At 29.5% G+C, this 22,694-nt stretch overlaps 2 protein-coding genes across 3 annotated transcripts; one reads left to right on the top strand and one right to left on the bottom strand.

Annotated features, from left to right (window-relative positions):
- The first annotated feature begins 1,799 nt into the window (after positions 1 to 1,799).
- LOC125067353 (transmembrane protein 135-like) lies at positions 1,800 to 18,217 on the top strand. 2 transcript variants are annotated; one of them, XM_047675899.1, is made up of 9 exons: positions 1,800 to 1,970; positions 5,375 to 5,505; positions 7,074 to 7,200; positions 7,820 to 7,971; positions 8,327 to 8,438; positions 10,946 to 11,098; positions 12,498 to 12,638; positions 13,131 to 13,297; positions 15,392 to 18,217. In XM_047675899.1, exons 1-9 carry the CDS (start codon positions 1,800 to 1,802, stop codon positions 15,450 to 15,452), a joined length of 1,215 nt encoding a protein of 404 aa, XP_047531855.1. In that variant the 3' UTR covers positions 15,453 to 18,217. The 2 variants fall into 2 exon arrangements, with proteins under 2 accessions (XP_047531855.1, XP_047531856.1); XM_047675900.1 differs by lacking the exon at positions 1,800 to 1,970 and adding an exon at positions 4,114 to 4,693.
- Positions 18,218 to 18,767: 550 nt separating this feature from the next.
- LOC125067455 (heat shock protein 68-like) lies at positions 18,768 to 21,766 on the bottom strand. Its single transcript, XM_047676078.1, has 7 exons — positions 21,547 to 21,766; positions 20,582 to 21,463; positions 20,247 to 20,516; positions 20,069 to 20,170; positions 19,713 to 19,940; positions 18,875 to 19,142; positions 18,768 to 18,803 (listed from the first exon to the last, which is right to left on the bottom strand). Exons 1-6 carry the CDS (start codon positions 21,715 to 21,717, stop codon positions 18,900 to 18,902), a joined length of 1,896 nt encoding a protein of 631 aa, XP_047532034.1. The 5' UTR covers positions 21,718 to 21,766; the 3' UTR covers positions 18,768 to 18,803; positions 18,875 to 18,899.
- Between the last annotated feature and the right edge of the window lie 928 nt (positions 21,767 to 22,694).

The raw sequence follows: 22,694 nt of genomic DNA, 5'->3' as shown, positions 1-22,694 counted from the left end.
TAGAACCTCTTTAGTGGGTCGCGTTTATGGCCATAGACAAAATATATCTGATAAATGTAACTATAATTTATAATATCATAACTTTATTTAGGTAGACACATTGAAATAGCTTTATTAACTGTACCATTGAGATGTTAAAATAATTTAGAACGCTAATTAGTAGTTTACATTAAATACATTATAATAAATTTAATAACTCATTCACTTTTTTATAACACAAGATAACCGACTAAAAAAAGAATGGCATGGAAAATATTAAGTGATATATTGTGTTACTTTAATAGCAAGCTTATTTAATTTTATCGTTACAAATATAAAGATTCAATTAAACATAAACCATCAACCAAACCAAATGATAAAGTGTTTAGCCCAAACAGTAAAATTGTTTATATATCAACATTGACAGAATTGATTGATTTAAGTTCGTTAATATATTATATTATTATCCGGTGGTATAATATAACAGGCTGGTATTTTTAATGTTTCTTTATATAATAAGTTAACTAATATTTCTTTGTAAAACTTGTAATATTGACATTACGTATTCAGGAAGAAAAGTATTCTTTAGAAATACGCTGCAAAAACTGTAATTTAGCTTGTATAGATAAGTCACAATCAGGACTGTAAAGATTAAAAAATAGATAGAATAAAAAAAATAACATTCATTGAATTCAATTAAATACCTTACAATACCTAATAAGTTATTTTCGGAAACTTTGACCAGTATACAAGTATCTACAAATAATATACTATTACGACTATATATTTCTAAATTGATAAGTTGCAATACACTGTGTTCAAAATTAACATATAGGAGCACAGGTGCTCTTATTTTGATAATATTATATTATTATTTATATTTTATTTTATTTATTTTGATTTTATACCATTTCCCCATCAACCCGCTCAATGTTGCCACCTCAAGATATCAGTTAGTAGTTAAAGAAGCAATACTTCTTTGGTATAATATAAAATATATTTTAATTGCATACAAATCATTTATGACAATAAAGTCTTAACTTTTTTGAATAAATAAAGTCTAATCTTTTATTAATAATAAAAGTAATTATTTTACTATTAATCGAATTTTATCTATTTCCACTCTTCTATAACACTTATTCACAAAGTAAAACAAAATTTTAAAATAAGATAAAGTAAAAATTGTTTATTTCGCGATTTGACACTAAATTCAAATTGGCGGTTTAGCAAGTAGCATGATGTCACTCGCTCATCATATAAAGTCATTCTAATTTTTTTTATAACGTCAAACTCAACTTAACCCATATAACCATCCTATGTTAAAATCTGAAAGACTGATATAAAATATACATAGTTGAAATTTAGAGATTCATTAAATATCTATATGTTTAATAAATTCAATGTGAATAAACTGTTGTTATAAATACACGCATAATATTTTGTTCTCAAGATATGCGACACGAAAGGATATGTACACTTATGCATATCCATAATTACACGAAAAACGAGACAATCATTTAAAAAAATAACCGAACTCTGAAACTATGCACTATAACTTCTAAATTATATTAATAAGATTCGTGAACTGTAAATTGTTTGGTATTAATGTATATTTACAAATAATTTTATTTAGGTGACTATTGCATGAAGTTCTTAAAATTCAAATTCATTCCAATAATTTACATGAATCGACCTCCTGAACTTACTGCGAAACAATGTCCACAGACGTATGTGACAATAGAATGGTTTTAGTAAATTACTATTGAAAATAGTGCGCTAATAAATATAGGTGCTCATTATTTTTATAATACTTGCTCAAAATGGTTGAAGTGAGTAAATTCATGGTGGATACATCCCATTTACGTCACTGTTCATGTAGTGAGTTGCTTCATCCGTGGACAAGTAGTTGTTTTGAAGCTTTTATATATATGACCCAAAATTGTTTAAAAGGAAGTGTATTATTTTTTTTAGCTGTACATGGCCTCTCTACTGTAAGTTTTTTGTATATTTTATTTATTTCGAAATATATTAATCTAAAAATTTTACCTAAATAGTTTTATCTTTCTATAAGAAAAAACCGACTATATTTAGTTATTTAAGTTAATTACAGAAAAATACCACTACTTGCTTAATATATTATAATATACTTCCATTTAATTAAATCTTCCATATCTTAAAGTTTTCTTTATGATCGTTTCTTGTGCCGCAGATCATTTTCATTTACACAATATTTTAAATTAAGGATGTGAAAAATCAGTGTTGTGGATTTGAAATCGCAATCTTGGAATAAAATTTATTGATCTTGAATCTTCTTAATTCGCTGATCCCAGATATGAAATATTAAATACGCGTTCATTTGACTTTATATAGGTTTTCCCCTTTTATTTTAATAATCGTCCTTTTCATAATAAGGTTTCGTTAGAAGCCTATACACAAACCAGATAGTAAAGTGATTGAATTTGGCCGAAAAGTGATCGATTGGATGCGTATTAAAAATCTCTGTTAAATATAATGATTAATTGGAATTACTACATTTAGTTTATGTAGTAATTCCAATTAATCATATTTGCAAAATATTATGTGGATAATTTTAGAGATAATATAAATTAAAGTAAATTAAGAGTAACATCATGTCATCAAAAGGCAGTTATTTATAACACAGGTATTTATTTTATACCTAGAGTAAACAATCCATTATTCAATTTAAAGGATATACAGTATAAATTAAAACGCAACAATAGAGCGTATTTTTGCGAAATATATTTTCCGTGTGATTAATATTGTGTGTTATCTATATATTTTGATTTACGATTTGGCTGAAAATTGGTGCAGAGGCAGTTAAGATCCAGGAGACGGACAAAGGATACTTTTATTCCGTTTCGAAATATTTTTATTTATTTCAAACTAATGAAGAACCATTTATATTGCAAAATACTCCGCAATGGTCAAACTTTTATCAGCATCGAAAAATATAATCTGAAACGAATGCACAATGGCACATAAACGTGCATTGTAAGCACTTAACCGAACACTGCCAGTAATTCCAAGATCAACTGCTGCTGACGAAGTAAACCTTTGCCTTAAATCATCGAATCTATCGCGATATGTAAGGAAACTTCAGCTGACAATAAACATGAGCGTTACATTGCTAAATGATACATCTGCTGAAGATTTCTCGGAGCAATTGCTAACTATAGGTAATGGTCAAGTACTTGTCGACGAATCGAGCGGATTGATCTAATTTTCTCAGAATTTCCGTAAATTTTTCTCATTGAAAGATGAATTCATCAACAAATTATTCCCAAACATCTTTACTAACCAAAAAAATAATAAATGGTTGAATGAGCGAGCAATTTTGGCGGCTAAGAATAAAGATGTAGATGACTCAAACTACATAATTTCCAATCCATTTTGCATTTGCTATGACCATTAACAAATCACAAGATTAATCTTTGAAAGTTTGTGGTCCGAATCTAAATAATCCATGTTTTTCCCATGGTCAATTATATGTGGTATATTCACGGGTCAGAAGACCATCAGCGTGATTTGTTCTTGCGCTTGATAATAAAACAAAAAAATTCGTCACTGTGTCAAAGTGCTTTACTGAAGAGTCCAAGAACCTATGCATCAAAAGAATCATTAAAATAATTGTTTTTTTATTTATATTGATTATATTCATAAAAAAATTTAACTTAATAAAATACAAAATCTGCTCATTTACTGAATTCAAGGCGGAACAAAGTTCGCCGGGTCAGCTAGTACTTCATATATAATGTAGCATTAATTTATATAATGTATGTAATATTTATAAATATTTGTTTCCAATTACCTTCATATAGTAAAGTAATTCATTTAAACCAATACAATTTTTGAATAAAGCAGTTTTATACCACAGCCATTATTTAGTCATGTCATGATAAGTATTAAACAGCTTAGATTTTATCATCACTAATAGTTTATTTTACTTACTTTTTATTAAATAATTATATATAATTTCTATTCCTATTACTATTTACTAAGGTTTCTCTGCTTCTATGGACTTACGTGACTAATAAAAATACTCTGTAGTTTGTGGTTTACATTTGACTTTTGACAACTCAGTCCTACTGTCAATGGCTCAGTACTGCCCAGTGTCACTTGATTTGACATATATATAATTATTTTGAAATGTAAAATTTGATACGCAGACTGAAGTTTCATAGGGTTTTATAGTACGTCGTACGGATAACCCTTGGATATTCCAGTGAGAAGACACTCGTCATTTTCAAACATACTGGTTTATATTATATTATACGGTGAACTGACTTTGTCGTTTTCGTTTATTCGTCGGCTTAAATCTTTGGATTGGTTGAGTTTTCATTGCAGTCAGTCGTTGATTGTGTTTGTTGCCTGGCGATCGTTACCATCGAATACTGAGCAGCTAAAACCGAATAATATCTAACAATACTTGTGTCTTAGTAGATTGAATACAATTATACATAACGTATTTTTTGCATAATATCTACATGAACTTTTATTTTGTTTGACCGTGGAAAAGTGTTTGTAAATAGCGAAAATGGTTGAAGCTAGTAAACTATGGTTCGATAAAGCTTGTAGCGCTTGTGAGTGCAATACATTAATACACCCATGGACATATAAATGTTCTGATGCTACAACTACTATGTTATTGAGTTGTATAAGAGGAAGCTATAAGTTTTATGCGATGGTTTATATTGTAAGTAATATTTCATCATTTGTAGTAAATATCAATAAATTTCGTATTACTACTTTGTACTTACTAATAATTTTAAAAATAATTCAAAAACTAAGTCGTAATAATCTCTGTAATACAATTAACACATATAATCTATGATTAAATCCAAAGTAATAAGGTATCTTATCTGATAAATTGATAATATTTGAATTTTTTTTTTAATGTTTTTTTACAATTCATTAGTCATGACAAAAATGACAATCATAGAATTAACTTAATCAGCACAGTTAAAAGGAAACATATACATAACATTAATATGAAAATGTTTGATAAACATTCAACTAACATGAGTATTTAAATGATTTTAAATAACAAAAGTTTATTGTACTTAATATGTATTAATGCCACCACAGCCAAAAAAACATCTGCTAATGCGTCAACAGAGTGTGAATGCATTACAATGGGTCAGTTTTTATTTATTTATTATATTAAAAAAAATCTAACCTAACCTATATTGGCATATTCACAGAATTTTATTATTTCTACGGTGGTGTTAATACATAAGTACCAAGTTTAGTATGTAAATAAATGTATGAAACTGAAGTAATATATTCAGACATATTCCATAAACTGTAGTGTATGTTAAGTTAAATGAATTTGAGTAATTTTAAAATTTTAAATAACAATCACATTCTTTTACAGATACAAATATTGATGAGGGGTAAAAAATTAAGTAAAAAAGATATGATTGAACAATTCAAGTTATATTTAAAATCTGGAGTCTTCGGTCTAACTGTTGGAAGCTCGTTTGTTACATTGAATTGTATATTTAGGTAAGGAACATATTTCAATACATGGATATATATAATGAGAAGTTCTCATATTATAATTATAATTTATATCTCTAAATGTGTAACGGTCTATGTAAGAGTAGATATATATATTGCTTACTATTAACAATAATCTTTTTTTATGTAATTAGGTAAACAGTCCTCTATCAAATGAAAACAAATTACAATATACTTTAGTCAAATTGTCTCTTCAAACACTTTGAAACATAATTTGACAACCTTAATTTAAATTTAAGATTATATTAGGAATGTAAATATTTTGTTTTATCTTTGTATGTTATGTAGTATAATATGCTTTTGTTTGCGTTGTGGTTGTAATTAACTACAGGCACAAGGGACATAACATTTTAGTTTCCAACGTTGGTGGCACATTGGCTATGAAAGGGATGAATAATATTTGTTACAGTTGCAATGTCTTGTTGGCTCAATTGCTGGTCCACATATTTGAAATAAAAATTGAACCTAATTGTTATTGAAAATTTAAGAAAAACATATGAATTTATTAGTTTTGCTCATACTCCCAAATTTGTATTATTAATAACAGTTATGGTAGTTAGTTCATAAACAAACAAAAATAAAATAGGATATATGTTGACAAACAGAGAAGAAAAAGTACTGTAGTATTTTTTGTTAGCTTTATTAATATAGATGTTAAATCTCTTATGCATAGGAAAAGAGATATTTTTTTTCTTTAATAATACTCTGTGTTTAAAATGTAAAAGAATTCTATGTTTTGGGTATAAACTAATTTTCAGTTTATTCTTGGTTTCATCATTTTCATAATTCTGTAACTTCAATATATCTGTTTGCTTTAATATAAATATCAATTTATAGCAATCAGAACTAGTTTCCTTTAAAATATAAATTTTACCTCATTACATCATAATATGTAAGATGATAACTACTATGTTACAAATTATTCTTATAATTTAATATATATTATCAGGTCTGTATTATCCAATTGGCAGTGTAGGTAAAAGATCACTAATTAAATAATATAATTTTCATTTAAGTTCTTCTTCAAATTTAGATCAATTTTGTAAATAATTCACAAGTACTTCTAAGAGACTACTTGAAGGAATTATATTTTGCTTTTTAAGTCTAAATGTATCGATTTTAGTAAAAAATTTGAAGGATGATAATATTTTAAACAAATGTCTTTGGCTTAAAATATGTGAATCATCATAGATTTCTATGTTTAGATGCTTATCAATATAGTGTGAATACTTCAGTATAATGAAATCAGTGTTAAAAACACGATATTTTTTTGTTTTTTTTTTTTAAGTTATTTTTTACTATGATAACTTAGGAGTTATATTGGTATCCAAATCACAAATTATCATATAAAACCTTTGGACAGCAATATATTGAACATTATTTTTTTTTAACAACTCATACCAAGTTTTTCACATTTTCAAAGTTATGTATTTATCAATATATTTATGGATTAAGTGTTTTCTTTTCAATTCATTATATGTTTTTCTATTAGACTATTATAGGTTCTTTTTTTTAATTAATGAATTCGAATGATATAAGTTTTTTTCTTACAGAAAATTATTCTTCAGTCAGTTTTCATATTATGCTACAGTGTTACTACCATGCACCATAAGCGGGTTGGCTGTATACTTTGAACCTCCTTATAGAAGAGTTTTGGTTGTCAATTTGTTTGTAAACTTGGTAAGTATTTTAAAATACAAATCAATTTAAACTATATAAAGGTCATATATAATTACTAATTGCCTACCTTATATGTCATAAATAAAACACATTGATTAGAACCGATTTCCTATTATAAGAAAAAATAAGAAGAGGCCGACCCCCTCCCCCTGATTAATATTTATTATGTAAGAATCTTAAAGAAAAAATGAATACACATTTGGTTTATTTTAATGTTTATGTTTCAAAGAATCAATTTTTTGATTATATTTATTTGTAATTTTAAAGGTATTAATAATATTTATTTTATGGCCCGCCCGTTGCCATGGAAATGGAAATATTGTTTTATACCTATTGGCATCCGAGCGAACCTCGACAATCAAACCTTTTTCAATTAATTTTAACTTTGCGCATTTTTTTGATCTTATAGTCATGGTCATGGTCATGGTCATGGACATGGACATGGTCGTACATGGTCGACCCCCTCCCCCCTAAATCGTGTTAAGTAATAAATGAATGGCCCCTTATTAGTTACCTTTATGTCTTCAAATATTTATTTTTTCTTGGCGGCGGTACATGAATAAGAAAATAAATATATAAGTAGAATATTTCGATATCATCAATAATATATTTATTTCAGGTATTCGAATATTGGTTACGAACATTAGAAGCGAAAGGATTTTGGCGACGGTCAGCTGGACGTGAAACTCTGATATTCATGCTGGGTAGTTCTATCTTCTTCTATCTTATGCGATTAGAAAGAGAGAACACGAAACGTACACCCCTATTCTGGTAATTTAATATTATATTTTTCTATTGAATATTAATTGCTTACTTTAATGAGTTTATATTAAAAGATAATTTATAATTACATGTTTGTATTTATCCACAGAAATTACACACACATTTTAAAAATGTTGACTCGAATATTTTATGTTTATGTATGTATTTGTGTATCTCTACACAATATGATTGTTACAAAAAAAGTATCTTTGTATGCGTGCGTTTTTTTAGAAATAAATATTAAATAAGAGATAGTATCACCCCAAATGTACAATATATCCATTTACATGTTGACTTTCTGAATACTTAATACTTATTTTAAATTATAAATTTCTGTTATGAATAAAATTAAAATTTGATTTAGGTTCTTCACTCCTCCACGAGTCTCTAAAGAAGTTGGTGAACCTGTTAAAGGTATCGAGGGAAGGAGTCCAGCATGTCCTCACAGAGGGCCCTGTATGAATTACATCTTTAAGGTAAATATAAAATTAATTTGAAATTGTGTTCTATTTAGTATATTTGAACTTGTGGAGGGGATTAAGGAAAAATATGCAATTAATTTCGAAACCCAATAAACCTCTATATACTTGGTACATAATTTGTTAGACATAAAGATTGAGGTGCATATATTTAAGAGAAGTATTATCAATTATCATGAGTGTTAAGCATTATGACTTTATATATTTAAACATAGTAATTTATTTCTCAGCCGTTATTGTGCTTTTATATATGACCACTTTTTGTATGATATTTTTTATCTGTTTTTTTTTTTAGGAATATAAGTAAGTACCTATGCACAGTTATTTGACTGTTAATTTTAATTAAAATCCAATGAAATAGTAAATCTTCTTAGTTAACATAAAGGTTCTTCACATGTGAGTTCTTAAAAAAGTATTTAATATTTATCGTTCTAATTTGTTTTTTATCCTAGTAATATTACATAAGTCACTTCTCTTACACAATAATACATATATATACTGTTGCTATAGTCCGGTCGAGCAACAAGTAGAATTTCGTACTCTGACCCGTAATTACTTGTCTCTGTCACTTGCGTATGAATATATTGCCATCGCGTTCGCACGGTGTATGGAATTAAAATTTTCAAACTTTTAAACTAAACTTTTTTTTTTAAACTAAAATTTATATAATTAATGGCTTATTCAATTTTTATTTTCTTTTCTCTATTCCTCAAAATATTTATAATTTTTAAGGTATTTAATTTAATCGATAGCTATATGTTTATTGTTTATTTCGTGCTCGACGGTGAAGGCAAACATCGCGAGGAAACCTGCATGTGTTTAATTTCAATGAAATTTATCTGTAAGGTTATTTTGCGACAGCTATATGTACTAAATAAATTGATTATATACCCATGTGTAATGTAGATGTTGGTTTCTCTTTATAAGTAATAAATATTTGCAAATTCACATATTTTTTTAATATTTACATTCATACAAGGGTATGTTGCTAAAAATATTTCCAAAATTATTTTTGTTCCACGATTCGGCTTTGTCAATATATAAGCATAATGTTTTTTTTATTTTTCGCTTTCATGTATTTTTTGACATTATGACCTCAGTCATTATAAAGATTGTCTTTGTTCCTTGTAAGGCTTAGTTAATATTGTTTTACTGATTAATAATTTTATTTACAGACAATGAATGAAGGTTTTGTTTTTATTTTATATATACAATTATTATATTACAAATTATCCGTTTTTATAATGTTAGGAATTCATTTATGCCAAGGTTAGTAAAATAAAGGACGAAGGTTGTTTTTTAAGGTTGCTGGGGTTACTAAATAATGTAATGAAACCAATTAGACTGCTAAATAAATCTAAGTACAAACATTCCAACTCTAATTGAGAATTAAAGTCAAAAAATATCTATAAATGATACAAAATTCGGATTACAAAAAAGTCCAAAAGCGTATTCTTATACGATATAATTTGGTCTCGAAATTATTTTTTGTTGCGAGATTTTATCTTAAAAACAACACCATTTTTAAAATTAATCAATGTAAAATTTACAAGTTGTATGTTCCTTTAGTTATATTCGACCACGGCATCCATTGTTTTCCGTAATAAAATAAAAGTGAGCTTAAGTAAGTAATTATTTTTATTATTATTATTGCATACGTAATACTCGGGGTCGAATTGTCAGTTATTAACATAGGAAAACATAACGTAAACAGTTTGCTGTAATTTAAAATAAGGATAAACGTTGGTCATACGTCGTATGTCGTATGTAATTTGTTAGGGATAAAGACGTTATCGAAATAAGAAAAATATGCCTATAAGGATAAATATTATTTTCGTAATTCAATGTTATTTTTATGGAGTTCCCATTCCGATGACGTCATAGCTAGTGTTTTTCTAGACGCGTCATATAAATATTACGTTATATTTTTTGTTTATAATTGGAAGGTAAGCGTTTGAATTGAGGAGAAATGAGCTCGTGAATTTGAATCGAAATGAAAATGAATCGATGAGGGTGAAAATCCGGACAAATGACACTGAGATTTTATGCGTTTAATGTTTTTCTAATTCCAACTTATCTCGTATTTGCCAGCGGAGGAAACCTACATGTCGACACCAACAATTTATACTACGCTAACTCGAACTTTAGTGAAAATAGATTTTTTGTGCCAAGTTGCTTAAAATGTGTTATTTTATATGTATTAATAAAATCGTGAAAAAATTAACGAAGTTACGAATTTATATTACGCTAACAATTATTAGCGGAGTGTGCGCACGCTTTCGAGTTAGCGTAGTATAAATTGTTGGTGTCGATGTAACAAGTGAAATTCTGTCACATATCTATGTACCAACCTCAGTGAAGGAGCCTTTTGGATTAAGTTCCAAATCTTTTGGAAATGAGAGGCTTTTGTTCAACACTGTCAAATTTACAGCCTGTTACATGAATTAGATGTAAAATAGACATGATAATATTAATCAAAAATAGTGTTACGATTAATCCACCAGGGGGCAGCACAGTTGTTCGGCGTCGGTTGCCTCATGACAGCTCTCAGGACAATCATACCGCGGCTCCTGACACCGACGAAAGCTTTGAAATCGTTGAAGCTGTCGCATTTGAAGCTTGGATTGTTCTTTGGTGGATACATTGGAATTTATCGGGTAAGCATTTTCTATACTAATTGTAGGTACAGCAGGTAAGGATAAAGAGTTCCCCATCTAGATGATGATCTGAGATGCGTTCAGTAGTTCTGTCGTGATTTAGTAACACTCATCCACCCTTCCAAGTAATATTTATCATATATACTATAGGTATAATAAGAACAGTATCGGTATGGCGAAGTAACAAAATACTTGGTTGTTGGGCTTCGTGCAAGCCCGTCTGGGTAGGTACCATATATGCATCATATATTCTAACAAAAATACCAAGTAATGTTGAGCTCCAGTTTGAAGGTAGAGTGAGCTAATATAATAGCCAACTACAGGTACAAGGGACATATAACATCTCAGTTTCCAAGGTCGGTAGCCCATTGGTTATGTTAGAAGTTGTTAAAATTTCACACTTCGCCAATTTTTATGGAAAGTGTTAACTTACCATCAGGTGTTCCATATGAACGGCCGCCTACCGATGCCATAAAAATTCTCCAATAAAAAAAATAAATTAAAAATATAGTGACTAATTAATAAATCAATGACGAATGCCCTAATTTTCCATCCTTATTTTATTTTAGAGTCCTTTTTAATGCATAGTTAATAAACCAGCTCATAATAAATGTAATATCTCACAGCATAAAGTGTACACAAATGACGTGATTACTTTTAAAGTGGTTTAAAACAATATTATTATTGGACTTTAACACTTTAAGCTTTATAAATATATTATATAAAGTAAGTGTCCTTGAAGTAAATTAATTGAATTCAATGTGTTAATTAAAAATTGAATTTAATATTTTTATTATTATTCAAGGTATGTTTAAAATGGATAAATACGTTGCAACAAATTGTTACAGATAAAAAATTGATATGTCGATATTAATGAGTCCATTACAGTTTTGTATGGAATTATTTTGTTGAACATCGGAATCGAATTCGTATTACTTATATTAGTGTCCCTTTTTATCATAAATGAGAACGTGTTTTGTCTCTATCTCTCTTGCTTATGACTGACGATAGTAAAGATTTTTTTTTCTCACAATATTTAAACAAATTTCAGCGTTTTGAATTTAATCATGACCTTGGTTATTGGAATCTTTTATCCACTATGACATATACAAAAATAGAAATCATACGTACATTACATTTAGAAAAAATAGAATGCATACATACATAAATAAATAAATAAATATATATATATATATATACAATCTACCACAAAGTACCGTACTTTTACGGTACGGTACTTTGTGGTAGATTGTACCCTGCGTGGCGCTGTGCTGAAGTAAATAAAATTTTTATTTCAACCGATAATGAAATGATTGTATTTATATACAATTATAAGATTAATTATTAGAATAATAGTTTTTAACGTAATAAAATAAGAAAATTGTCTTTGTATGTTTAGCTGGTTATATGCCTGCTATGTCGTGCGAACGGTAGAGACAGCGCGCTGTACGCTCTGCCGGCGGGCTTCTTCGCGGGCGCGGCCTTCAGAGCGTCTCCGTCTACCCCCATTTCCTTAGCACCGATAACATCTACTTTACAGGTAAATAATTATTATTGTTCAACTTCTAGGTGATCTAACTTTTCCAGATATCTGTAATTAAAATATAGTTAATTTAGAAAGCGGCAGTAGAGGGTTAAGGTGGCTACGATTGAAATTAAATAAATTTTAACTTTTTATCATAAACATGTTTTGTTAACCCTATCTCACTTCTTCGGTCGTACTTTTATATTTAGGCATATATTATGTAGTAAATGTGTATTTATGAAACAAAAAGCAATTATTTGATACGTTTATGTTCTAATGCCAAGCAGCGATACTTAGTATTATCGTGTTCCCGTTTGAAGAGTGAGTGAGCCAGTATCGATAAAACCACGAAGGACAAAACATCTTAGTTGTTCCCTAGGTTGGTGGTGCATTGACGATGATGATGGATAATAAAATTTTAACATTCTTTGACAGATACTATATGCGAATTAGCCAATCATCTTTTGGATGTAGTGTATTCTATTTTTAAAATTGTGTTTATTTTAGATTCTCTTCTCATGGGCGTACCAAAGAGGCGCTATACCCGAACACTGGCCGCTCGTTGAGATACTGTACTGCTTGTGTCAGGGCCTCTTGTTCCACGCGAGGGTGATGCATGAAGACGTCTGCCCCAAGTACATCATTAATTTGATGCACACAGTCACCAGTAATAAGTAAGTATTGTTTTGTATTGATCAGCGATTGGCGCTTTATGACTGTGTTAACGATCTCTGATTTACTATTGGCCAAAGATTATACAGTTGTAGTTGATTATACAGTGTAGAATTTAACTTTAAAATGCTTGATAAAAAGTTATGTTAACTATCTTATCTTAATATTATGGTATATTTATACTTATATATATTTGAATATCGTTGATGTATTCGTTTAAAAAAAACACGATAATTATCGAGCGTCATAAATGTAGTTACATTCGACGGCGCGTGACGTTATCGAATGTTTTCGTTGTAAATGAATTAATGGAAAATTATAGTTTTATTCATAGGTGAGATGAATCTCTATAGGAATATCTATTATATCTGCATTATTGATACGACAGACAATTTCATGATTATTTTTATTATATTAATTGCTATAAATTCACAGGGAATTGCGAAATAAAAGATAAAATAACGGCATTTTATTTTCATTTTATAATAAAGAACAATAAATAGTAACAGCTAAGAAATAAAAAAAAAAAAATTTTATTCAACAGATAAAATCAACAATCGATATAATTATACTAATTAGTAGCGATAATCGAATCGATACTCAAAATGTTACCTGGCAGCAATCGTCTAGTTTCATCTGTCAAAGTGAATGATTATTTGGACAGTATAAAAGCATGGTTTTGAATATAGATACTTCCAAAAGAAAAAGACTTAGTTTTGTTTCAATATATAATAAAACAGCTTTTTTAATTGTTTACAACTGAATACCAAATTTCTTTCAAATCCAGTCCAATCGTTTCAGTGTAACAAATATTCACACACATGACTTATCCATAATAAAATAATTATAAATTCAACTTCAAATTATATTGTTTATATATTTCAGGATTTGAACGGTAAGGTATCATGATGTATGTTTATTTTTTCTATCCTTGTTATATTAGTTATTTTCATCTGTAATATAGAGCAAATTTATACACCGCTCAAGGAGATAATGATTCATAAATATTAATGATATTTAACACATTGCAGGCTTGTGCAGGAATTATCCAAACCATAGTTACATCATAGTGCCCATAATCCAATCAAAGCTATTAATATTTAATTGAGAAATTAAAAATAAATGAAATATCTTTAAAACAATGGTCTTAACAATTGGTTTTTCTGTTCGGATCAATTATGAAATACTAGTCTCCGACTGCGGCTTCGCTCGCGTGTTAGGGATTAGTCGTCAGCTGTTAGGTATAAAAAAGTCCATGTCCTACATTGGAGTTCAAATATGCTTCATACCAAATTTCATCAATTTCGGTTCAGTAGTTTGGCCATAGACAGACATACAGAGTTACTTTCACATTTATAATATTAGCATATATTACTGCAATTTGTTCGAACAAGCGCATTTGTCAATACCGTCCATATAAAATTTACTGTCCATGCGGAGGCGGTCACCCTTCTCAAACCCTATTAAAAGCATTCCCAGAGAGTATTGGTGTCAGGCAGGCAGACGGCCGTAAAATTCGACCCCAAAGTAACTAGAAAAAGGGGGAGGCTGTAATAATAAATTTGGCAAATGTTTTATTTATACGAAATGCGATATCTGCCAGGAATTAATATGGAAATACCGTGATATAATATCATTCAGAAATCGTGATACTATTCTCGTCGATAGGAATTGACTCATTACGGAAGACTTTCCTCAATCTAACGTAAAATACGTCGAGTTAATACACGTAATTGGGATATACCATTCTCGATCTGAAACGTTGTCATGTTATTAATGCATTAAAATAAATAGTTATCTTATTTTTAATTACTAACCTTCGACTTCAGCTTTTCGGGTCTTTCGAGTGAATTTTTCCTTTTTTTGTGTTCCGAATTTAAATATTGTAATATTGTTTTTATATCTGTATGTTATGTATTTGTTATATATATTTAGAATGAATTTTATTGTGTTTTAATGTATTTTGTTTACCCTTCCTCACTTTTTTCGCCATTGTTGGTCATAGTCCGGGAAACCGGTTTCACTTCGCTTCTTTCGTGCCAATTCTCTATCGTATTTAGATTCTTATGCTAAAAGAAGTTTTTTTTTTCTTTCAGAGCTGACGAAGTTCAAGCTGCATTTATACAGAAGATAAGAGCCGCCGGTGGGTATGAATGAGGCCGATAGTTTAATAAAACGCATTTAATTACAAATAAGTTTAAATAAATTAAAAAATTGTAGCAAAAATGTGACACAGCGGAATCTACATCTACATATATATCATACTACATACACATACATGACACCACTTTGGGTGGCAAAAGATCGTAACTAAATTAAAATCCAATCCCAATATTCTTGAATAAAATATACGAAAATAATAAATAGTGTTTGCGCTCTTTTGAAAGTATACATATTTCACGCACGACCTTTTGCATTAACAGTGACGTATTAACTTCAAAGGTCAATGACTGTAAAGGCGAAGCGTTTTTTGTTACATTAGCACGTGTGACAGTATAAAGCGAATTGTTTTTGGCGAAAAGGTCACGCACTCAGAGCTGTGCGCTATGTTTAATAGTAACATGAGGCGACCGTGACGTCATAGGTATCTTTAATAAACCTAATCGAATTGAGTCAAAGGACTGATTTACACGTATTGAACGTAAACGTAAAAGTTATCGAGTAGTAACTACATTTTAAGTGAAGTGATATTTAGTAAACGTCCACACGTCCCCACGTATATGATAGTTAAGTTCATTAGTTCACTCAAGAGGGACGACCAAAGTTGTGAATTTAACTGATATTTAATTAATTTTGTGTAAACGTGTCAAGTTTTAGCCACGCCCACTAATTGAAAAATTATAATGTGAAACATTTATAATGTGATTACTACTAGTACGTAATATATAATTACTACTTGTAACTCAATTGTTATCATCTATTAAGTAACTGAAATGATGTTATTTAGTAAACTAATTAACAATTTCATACGTGTTTATCAAACTGAAAAAACAAAGTTTGCAAAGAACGTGCGATACAATTGCAAGTGCGGGTAGTCTAATTCTAGCTGGGTCGCAATTTTTCCTATGATTTTTTAGGGGTTTGTAAATGTAAATCACATATTGTGTTTCCATATGTGGATTAATATATATACATATAGTGTAGAAAACAGATAATATATTGTTGTTCTTGTATTATTTAGGTGCTACGTGGGATTTGTATTGGGTATTAATTGATTTTTAAATGAGAACTCATTGGCTACAAACTTTTTGTGTTATAATTGTTTTTTAATCACCAAAATGTAAGCCAATTTATTTTCATCCAATTATTAACTTATCTCTCTTGATGATTAAGATAATCATATAAGTAGTTTCACGCATTTAAAATTTGATTGTTGATATTTGATTTTCAATGATCAAGTATTATTAGATAAACAAACGTAAGCATCGGTTGAATGTAATATATTAATTAAACTAAATCTAACTTTGATCAATATATCAACTATCAGAAACTGGAGTTAGTGAACCAATTTTTGTTTAAAATGAATGTACTTATTGAGTTGTGAAAATATATGAAATAATTTTTTTTTTAAGGACAAGCTTTATCGATATAGCAATTTTTAGTAAAATTACACACAATTGTCGTAATCTTGTATACATTTTTTCAATCGTTTTTTCATTGCAGTGATGTAGCAATAATTAGTAACCAATTTTGTTAGAATTTAGAACAAATGAAATTAGAATAGATTTTTTTTTTTTATTGTTTGTTTAGACATTGAACCTTCTTGCTATTGGCGGATTAGTCTGATATAAAAATACTCTTTTTATGTGTAACACTTTAGTTAACGAAGAAAAGATTACTTATCAGTGTAAGCATTGAAAATTATTTTGGACATTTTTATACGCATTCTGGAATTTGTAACACTAAAACTGTAATTATTTACAATGTGTTGTTGTTATTATTAATATAATAATCCTCCATAGTTTCACTGTGGGATTAAATATAGACTCATCGAAGCAGTAGTGATTTATTATCCTTTAACTTATGACATTCTAATCATATTGATAGATTATTGTCTTTGTTATAACGGCAATAATTTTCAATAGGAAATTTAATTCTTAAGTAGAATACAATAGAGTCGTATTTGCATATTCGTCAGCAGTGTCGTTTGCGATAACAGTTACAACTTTTAGAGGAAAATAGTATTTTTTGTACATGTTTTAAATTATTGTATTTAAAACGTGATCGAATCGTAATGTTCCCGTTTTGGGCATGGTGTATGGGTTTTATTTGAATATTCTTTGACAATTAAACATTAAAAGTTTTAGATACATAGTTTAGACGTTTAGAGATATCACACAAGATATAGCACAAAGTAGAGTAAAGTTATTTGGTTGAAAGTGAACCATTAGGACAATAAGTACAAATACAAATTGGGTGTCGTGTTTTACAATAAAATCCGGCTCGAAGGATCAACTTTAATGGTTTTATTTTATTTAGCGTTGCATTTAATTTGAATGGTTTTTTACTAATGTTTCCTATTGAGGCCACAATTTAGTGTTTTTTTTACACTTAAAAAGTGTACTTATTATATAGGATATTGTTGTGGTGATAAAATTATTTTCATGCGCTTGCGCAACTAATATAATTGAAATCGGCATGATAATAGCACCCTTTCCTGTATATTTTTGGGCTTAATAGTAAATAATATAAGAATAAAATATGAAATTTTTCATTTTATATCTAGTGTAAATATAATTTAATGTGTACTAATATTTATTGAAAAAAAAAAGAATAAATTGGAGCGTTCCGATTTTAAAATTATTATTTCCCTGTGACTAATGATTATTGTTGTTATTTGAACAAATGTTTTATGTTTAAGCACCGAATAGTTTAAATTGCCATCATATTGTTATATTTTTGGAATAAAAATATTAAGTACAGATGTTGATGTTTTATTTAACTCGCACGATATATGAATACGATAATATAGCCGAACGGATGTGGATGCTATGTGCATCTTAATCGATTTAGGTTTTCGTGCAACTGATGTCCTGCCGCCTGATTTCGGTCATGCCATTAAATTGAAACTAGTTAATGGTGTTACGAGACCAATAAATTTACGGACCCGACTGCGACTGTAAAATGTCGACTTCTTAACTCTGGGCTTAAACGGAGAATTCATTGATAGTTTACTCAATATTATTGTTACAAGTATTTAAAATGGGATATTTACCATGTTTTTTCACCAAATAAAAATGAAAAACGATGTTAATTTAAAATCTAATATTGTTGTTTCGAACCGGGCTTCGAACCCTAATCGGAAAAAAATAGCTGTTACTTCAGCCTAAACAAAAGTGATGAGACATAACATCTGCGTATTCCATATAAATTACATTGAAATGTAGTGGATCATCGTGAAGAGAAGCTTGTTCAAATACGTTCGCTTATATTTCGATTCGGGGTTTTAGAAATTGATTCGTTAATCCTGGTTTGGGATTTTTTAATTATGTTTTTGTTTTTATAGAAACACCTAGTTGTTATTATAATATACTATTTAAAAAAATAAACATTAGAAAGTACTCAAGTATTCATTAATTCACAGATTGTATATATATGAAATGGTTAATCAATCTCTTCAACCCTTGGTCCACCAGAACTCACTGGTCTTGTATGGCTCGGACCACTAGCTCCGTGGAGTTTCATCATTGCTGATTGACAAGCGCTTTGAGCCGCTTGCAAGTGGTGTTCCAGATCTGATAATCCTGCATCAGGGTTTGCTTCGAGCCACCGTATCTGGTTGTTGCATTCTGTGATGACTGCATCACGTTCGCTGTCTGTTAATCTGTTGCCGGCGTTTTCAGCAGCCTATAAAAGTTTCGATTTAAGTAATATATTAAGTTTCAACTCTAGAGTTGCAAAGTTTTACTTAGTAGTAGAGCTTGTGGTGTGGTGATGTGCAATTTAGTCTAGGTAGGTACCACTCACTCATCAGATATTCTACCGCCAAAAGCAATACTTAGTATTGTTGTGATCAGATTTAAGTTTGAAACATTTTAGTGAATTTTTTTGCTTTTAAAATTATTTAGGCTAAGTATGTTCGGATCTACGGTGGTAAAAGTTGGTAAAAGTTCTGTTGTAGTGCGTACTGTCACATGTTACATGTTAAAGTTTTAAAATTATAAATTTAACCACAGCAGCTGGCTTAAAAAAATGTACGTTTGATGATTCTAAATAAAAATGTTAAGTATAAAAATCTTAAGACTGATTATGACAATTTAAGTTAATTTTATTGTAATTTAATACTTATATGACATCAAATTTTTCATACTTATTGGTAGTAGGCAATCTTCCACAGGCTTAGGATAGCCAAGGTATCAAATCTGCATCTTAACGGGAAATTTATTTTAGTTATTAAAATCCAATCGAATACTGTACTGTTTTGCATCCAAATGCATATGCTTCTAATCGATTCCTACATTCGACTTTTTTTCTTGCATTTTCATCTTCCGCTTTGAACTTTTCAGCATCTTGAAGCATTTTTTCTATTTCCTTTTTATTGAGGCGTCCTTTATCGTTTGAAATTGTTATTTGTTCTGATCTTCCTGTGCTTCTGTCTTGAGCACTTACACTGAGAATGCCATTCGCATCTATGTCAAATGTAACCTAAGTCATAAAAATTAGAAGATATATATAAGCTTGGATCAAGTGATATTTGACTCGCAAATAAACGTAAGTTTTGAGGATTTCATTTTTAGCCAAAGTATTTAAGTGAAATTATCGTGAAAACGTACTTCAATTTGCGGTATGCCCCTTGGCGCTGGAGGAATACCTGTCAAATTAAATGTTCCAAGCAAATTATTGTCCTTGGTCATCGCCCTTTCTCCTTCGAAAACCTAAATGAATTGAATATAATATAATTAAACTTTGAATGGAACTTCAAAGTGAGCAATTATAAAATTATCAATTTACTTGAATTGTCACAGCAGGTTGATTATCCGAATATGTTGTAAATATTCTTCTCTGTGCAATTGGTATCCTAGTGTTTCTCTCTACTAATCGTGCCATTACACCACCAGCTGTTTCTATTCCGAGAGATAAAGGAGTAATGTCAACAAGTAAAACGTCCTGAATTCGAGTGTCTGTAGAACCGGAGAGAATGGCGGCTTGCACTGCAGCTCCGTATGCTACTGCTTCGTCGGGATTGATGGAGAGGTTTAATACTTTTCCATTGAAGAAATCCTAGGATTCAAAATTTTATCAGAGTTTTTAATCAGTGTATAAAAAAAATTAACAGTTAAATATACCTGCAATAATCTTTGAATTTTCGGAATCCGTGTTGACCCACCTACCATCACGACATCATTGATTTCTCTTATATTCAATCCAGCATCTTTAAGGGCTCTATCAACAGGTGTAAGTGTTTGTCGAAATAGATCTGAACATAACTCTTCGAAACGCGCTCTCGTTATTTTTGAATAAAAATCGATACCTTCGTGTAAAGCATCAATTTCTATACTAGCTTCTGTACTAGATGATAATGTCCGTTTGGCTCTTTCACATGCTGTTCGTAATCTTCTCAGAGCCTTTGGATTGCTTTTGATATCTCTTTTGAATTTTTTCTCAAACTCTTGGCTGAAATGATCTACCATTCGACTATCAAAATCCTCACCCCCTAAATGTGTATCGCCAGCTGTAGATCTTACTTCAAACAATGATCCCTCCGATATTTGTAGTATTGACACATCAAACGTTCCGCCACCTAGATCAAATATAAGAACATCCTTCTCTCCTGTTAAGTCTCTGTCTAGTCCATAAGCAAGTGCGGCTGCAGTCGGTTCATTGATTATTCTCAACACATTTAAACCTGCTATTGCACCTGCATCTTTAGTCGCTTGACGCTGAGCATCATTAAAATATGCTGGAACGGTTATTACAGCGTCTTTAACAATACCACCAAGAAAGGTTTCGGCAATTTCTTTCATCTTTGTTAAAACCATTGAAGAAATTTCTTCTGGAGTAAATTGTCGTTTTTCGCCTTTATATTCAACATTAATTTTTGGTTTACCTTGGTCCGAAATAACTTCAAATGGCCAATGTTTGATATCTTGTTGGATTTTAGGATCATCAAATTTTCTGCCAATCAGACGTTTTGCATCGAATATTGTATTTTTTGGGTTCATGGCAATCTATAAGGTAAATAAAAACATTAAATTATTTAGCTTCACAATGGTTTTCTTTATTTAAATGATGTATTTTATTATGTACCTACCTGGTTTTTCGCTCCATCTCCAATAAGTCGCTCGGTATCATTGAAAGCAACGTATGATGGCGTAGTTCTGTTACCTTGATCGTTGGCGATAATTTCAACCTTGCCATGCAAAAACACTCCAACACAAGAGAAGGTTGTTCCAAGATCAATCCCGACCGCAGGTACCACCATTTTGTTTCTTCTTTTAATATCTCAATATTAGTAGTACTATTTTATTAATTTTTCGTAAATTTTTAATGAAAGCGGAGTCTTAAAGATTACTGGAAATTATATTCTCTTGTGATTGATTCATTTTGATATATGATTTTATGATTTCTTATACGCATAAGTTAATATTATTGTGAATTCATGCTTTGTTATATTTTATGGAAACATTTATAATAATTCAAATACTTAGTACATTTTGACACTTCTTTCATTTTATTTACTTAAATTATACTTGTAATTTTAACGGATAGTGACAATTATATTAACTATTTAGTGACTTTTAATATAATGGTTTTTGACCTTTGTATGAATATGTAAGAAGGTTTTATGTTCATTGTTTGAAACTATATTTCATAGAACACTCAGTTAAGCTTTCAATTTCCAAATAAATCTTAAACTCTAAAATGTTTTGGGCAAAGAACGTTTACTTTAGAAGCAGCTGTAATTTATTACGTAAATTTATTGGTCTGTCTGAACAATGGAACGGTCGACGATATCCGATACGATTCGATAATACTTTAGAGACAAAAGGACATCCATCTAAATGTTTAATCGTTATTGTACGATTTGAGCGTAATTATCTGAAGATTATATTATTAATATTTAATTAATCTATTTATTAATATTTTTATCAATTTCTATACAATATACAGAAACTTTGTTTCAAATCATTAAATAATTAATTGATACTGTGTTCTTTCATACAGGCTTAATGTAATGTAATAAAGCCAATAGAAAACTAACCAAACAAGATAGTTTTCTCTGTGCTAGTACATCTTAACTCACTTCTCATTCCCATTAGCGCACTTTGTCTTTTTCCTTGGTATAAACATTTTGATATTCTATTTTTTTAGGGTAATCGGTATGAAACACTAACCTCACTTAAATATATTTAAATGAATATCGATATTTTGTTAGTGCCTTATTCCGAAACACTGTTG

This window comes from Vanessa atalanta, chromosome 11, assembly GCF_905147765.1.
Source record: "Vanessa atalanta chromosome 11, ilVanAtal1.2, whole genome shotgun sequence".
Classification (NCBI taxonomy): Eukaryota; Metazoa; Arthropoda; class Insecta; order Lepidoptera; family Nymphalidae; genus Vanessa; species Vanessa atalanta.
The sequence above is the reverse complement of the archived record's forward strand: the minus strand, read 5'-3'. Positions and strand labels throughout refer to the sequence as shown.

Excerpts from the sequence above, each read along its gene's own strand:
- LOC125067353 (XM_047675899.1), top strand. The coding sequence starts at position 1,800 with ATGGTTGAAGTGAGTAAATTCATGGTGGATACATCCCATTTACGTCAC. Across the intron at positions 1,971-5,374 it reads CTGTACATGGCCTCTCTACT|ATACAAATATTGATGAGGGG; the intron begins GTAAGTTTTTTG and ends ATTCTTTTACAG. Across the intron at positions 12,639-13,130 it reads CGATAACATCTACTTTACAG|ATTCTCTTCTCATGGGCGTA; the intron begins GTAAATAATTAT and ends TGTTTATTTTAG.
- LOC125067455 (XM_047676078.1), bottom strand. The coding sequence starts at position 21,717 with ATGGTGGTACCTGCGGTCGGGATTGATCTTGGAACAACCTTCTCTTGT. Across the intron at positions 21,464-21,546 it reads GAGATGGAGCGAAAAACCAG|ATTGCCATGAACCCAAAAAA; the intron begins GTAGGTACATAA and ends TTTACCTTATAG. Across the intron at positions 20,517-20,581 it reads AAATTCAAAGATTATTGCAG|GATTTCTTCAATGGAAAAGT; the intron begins GTATATTTAACT and ends TTTGAATCCTAG.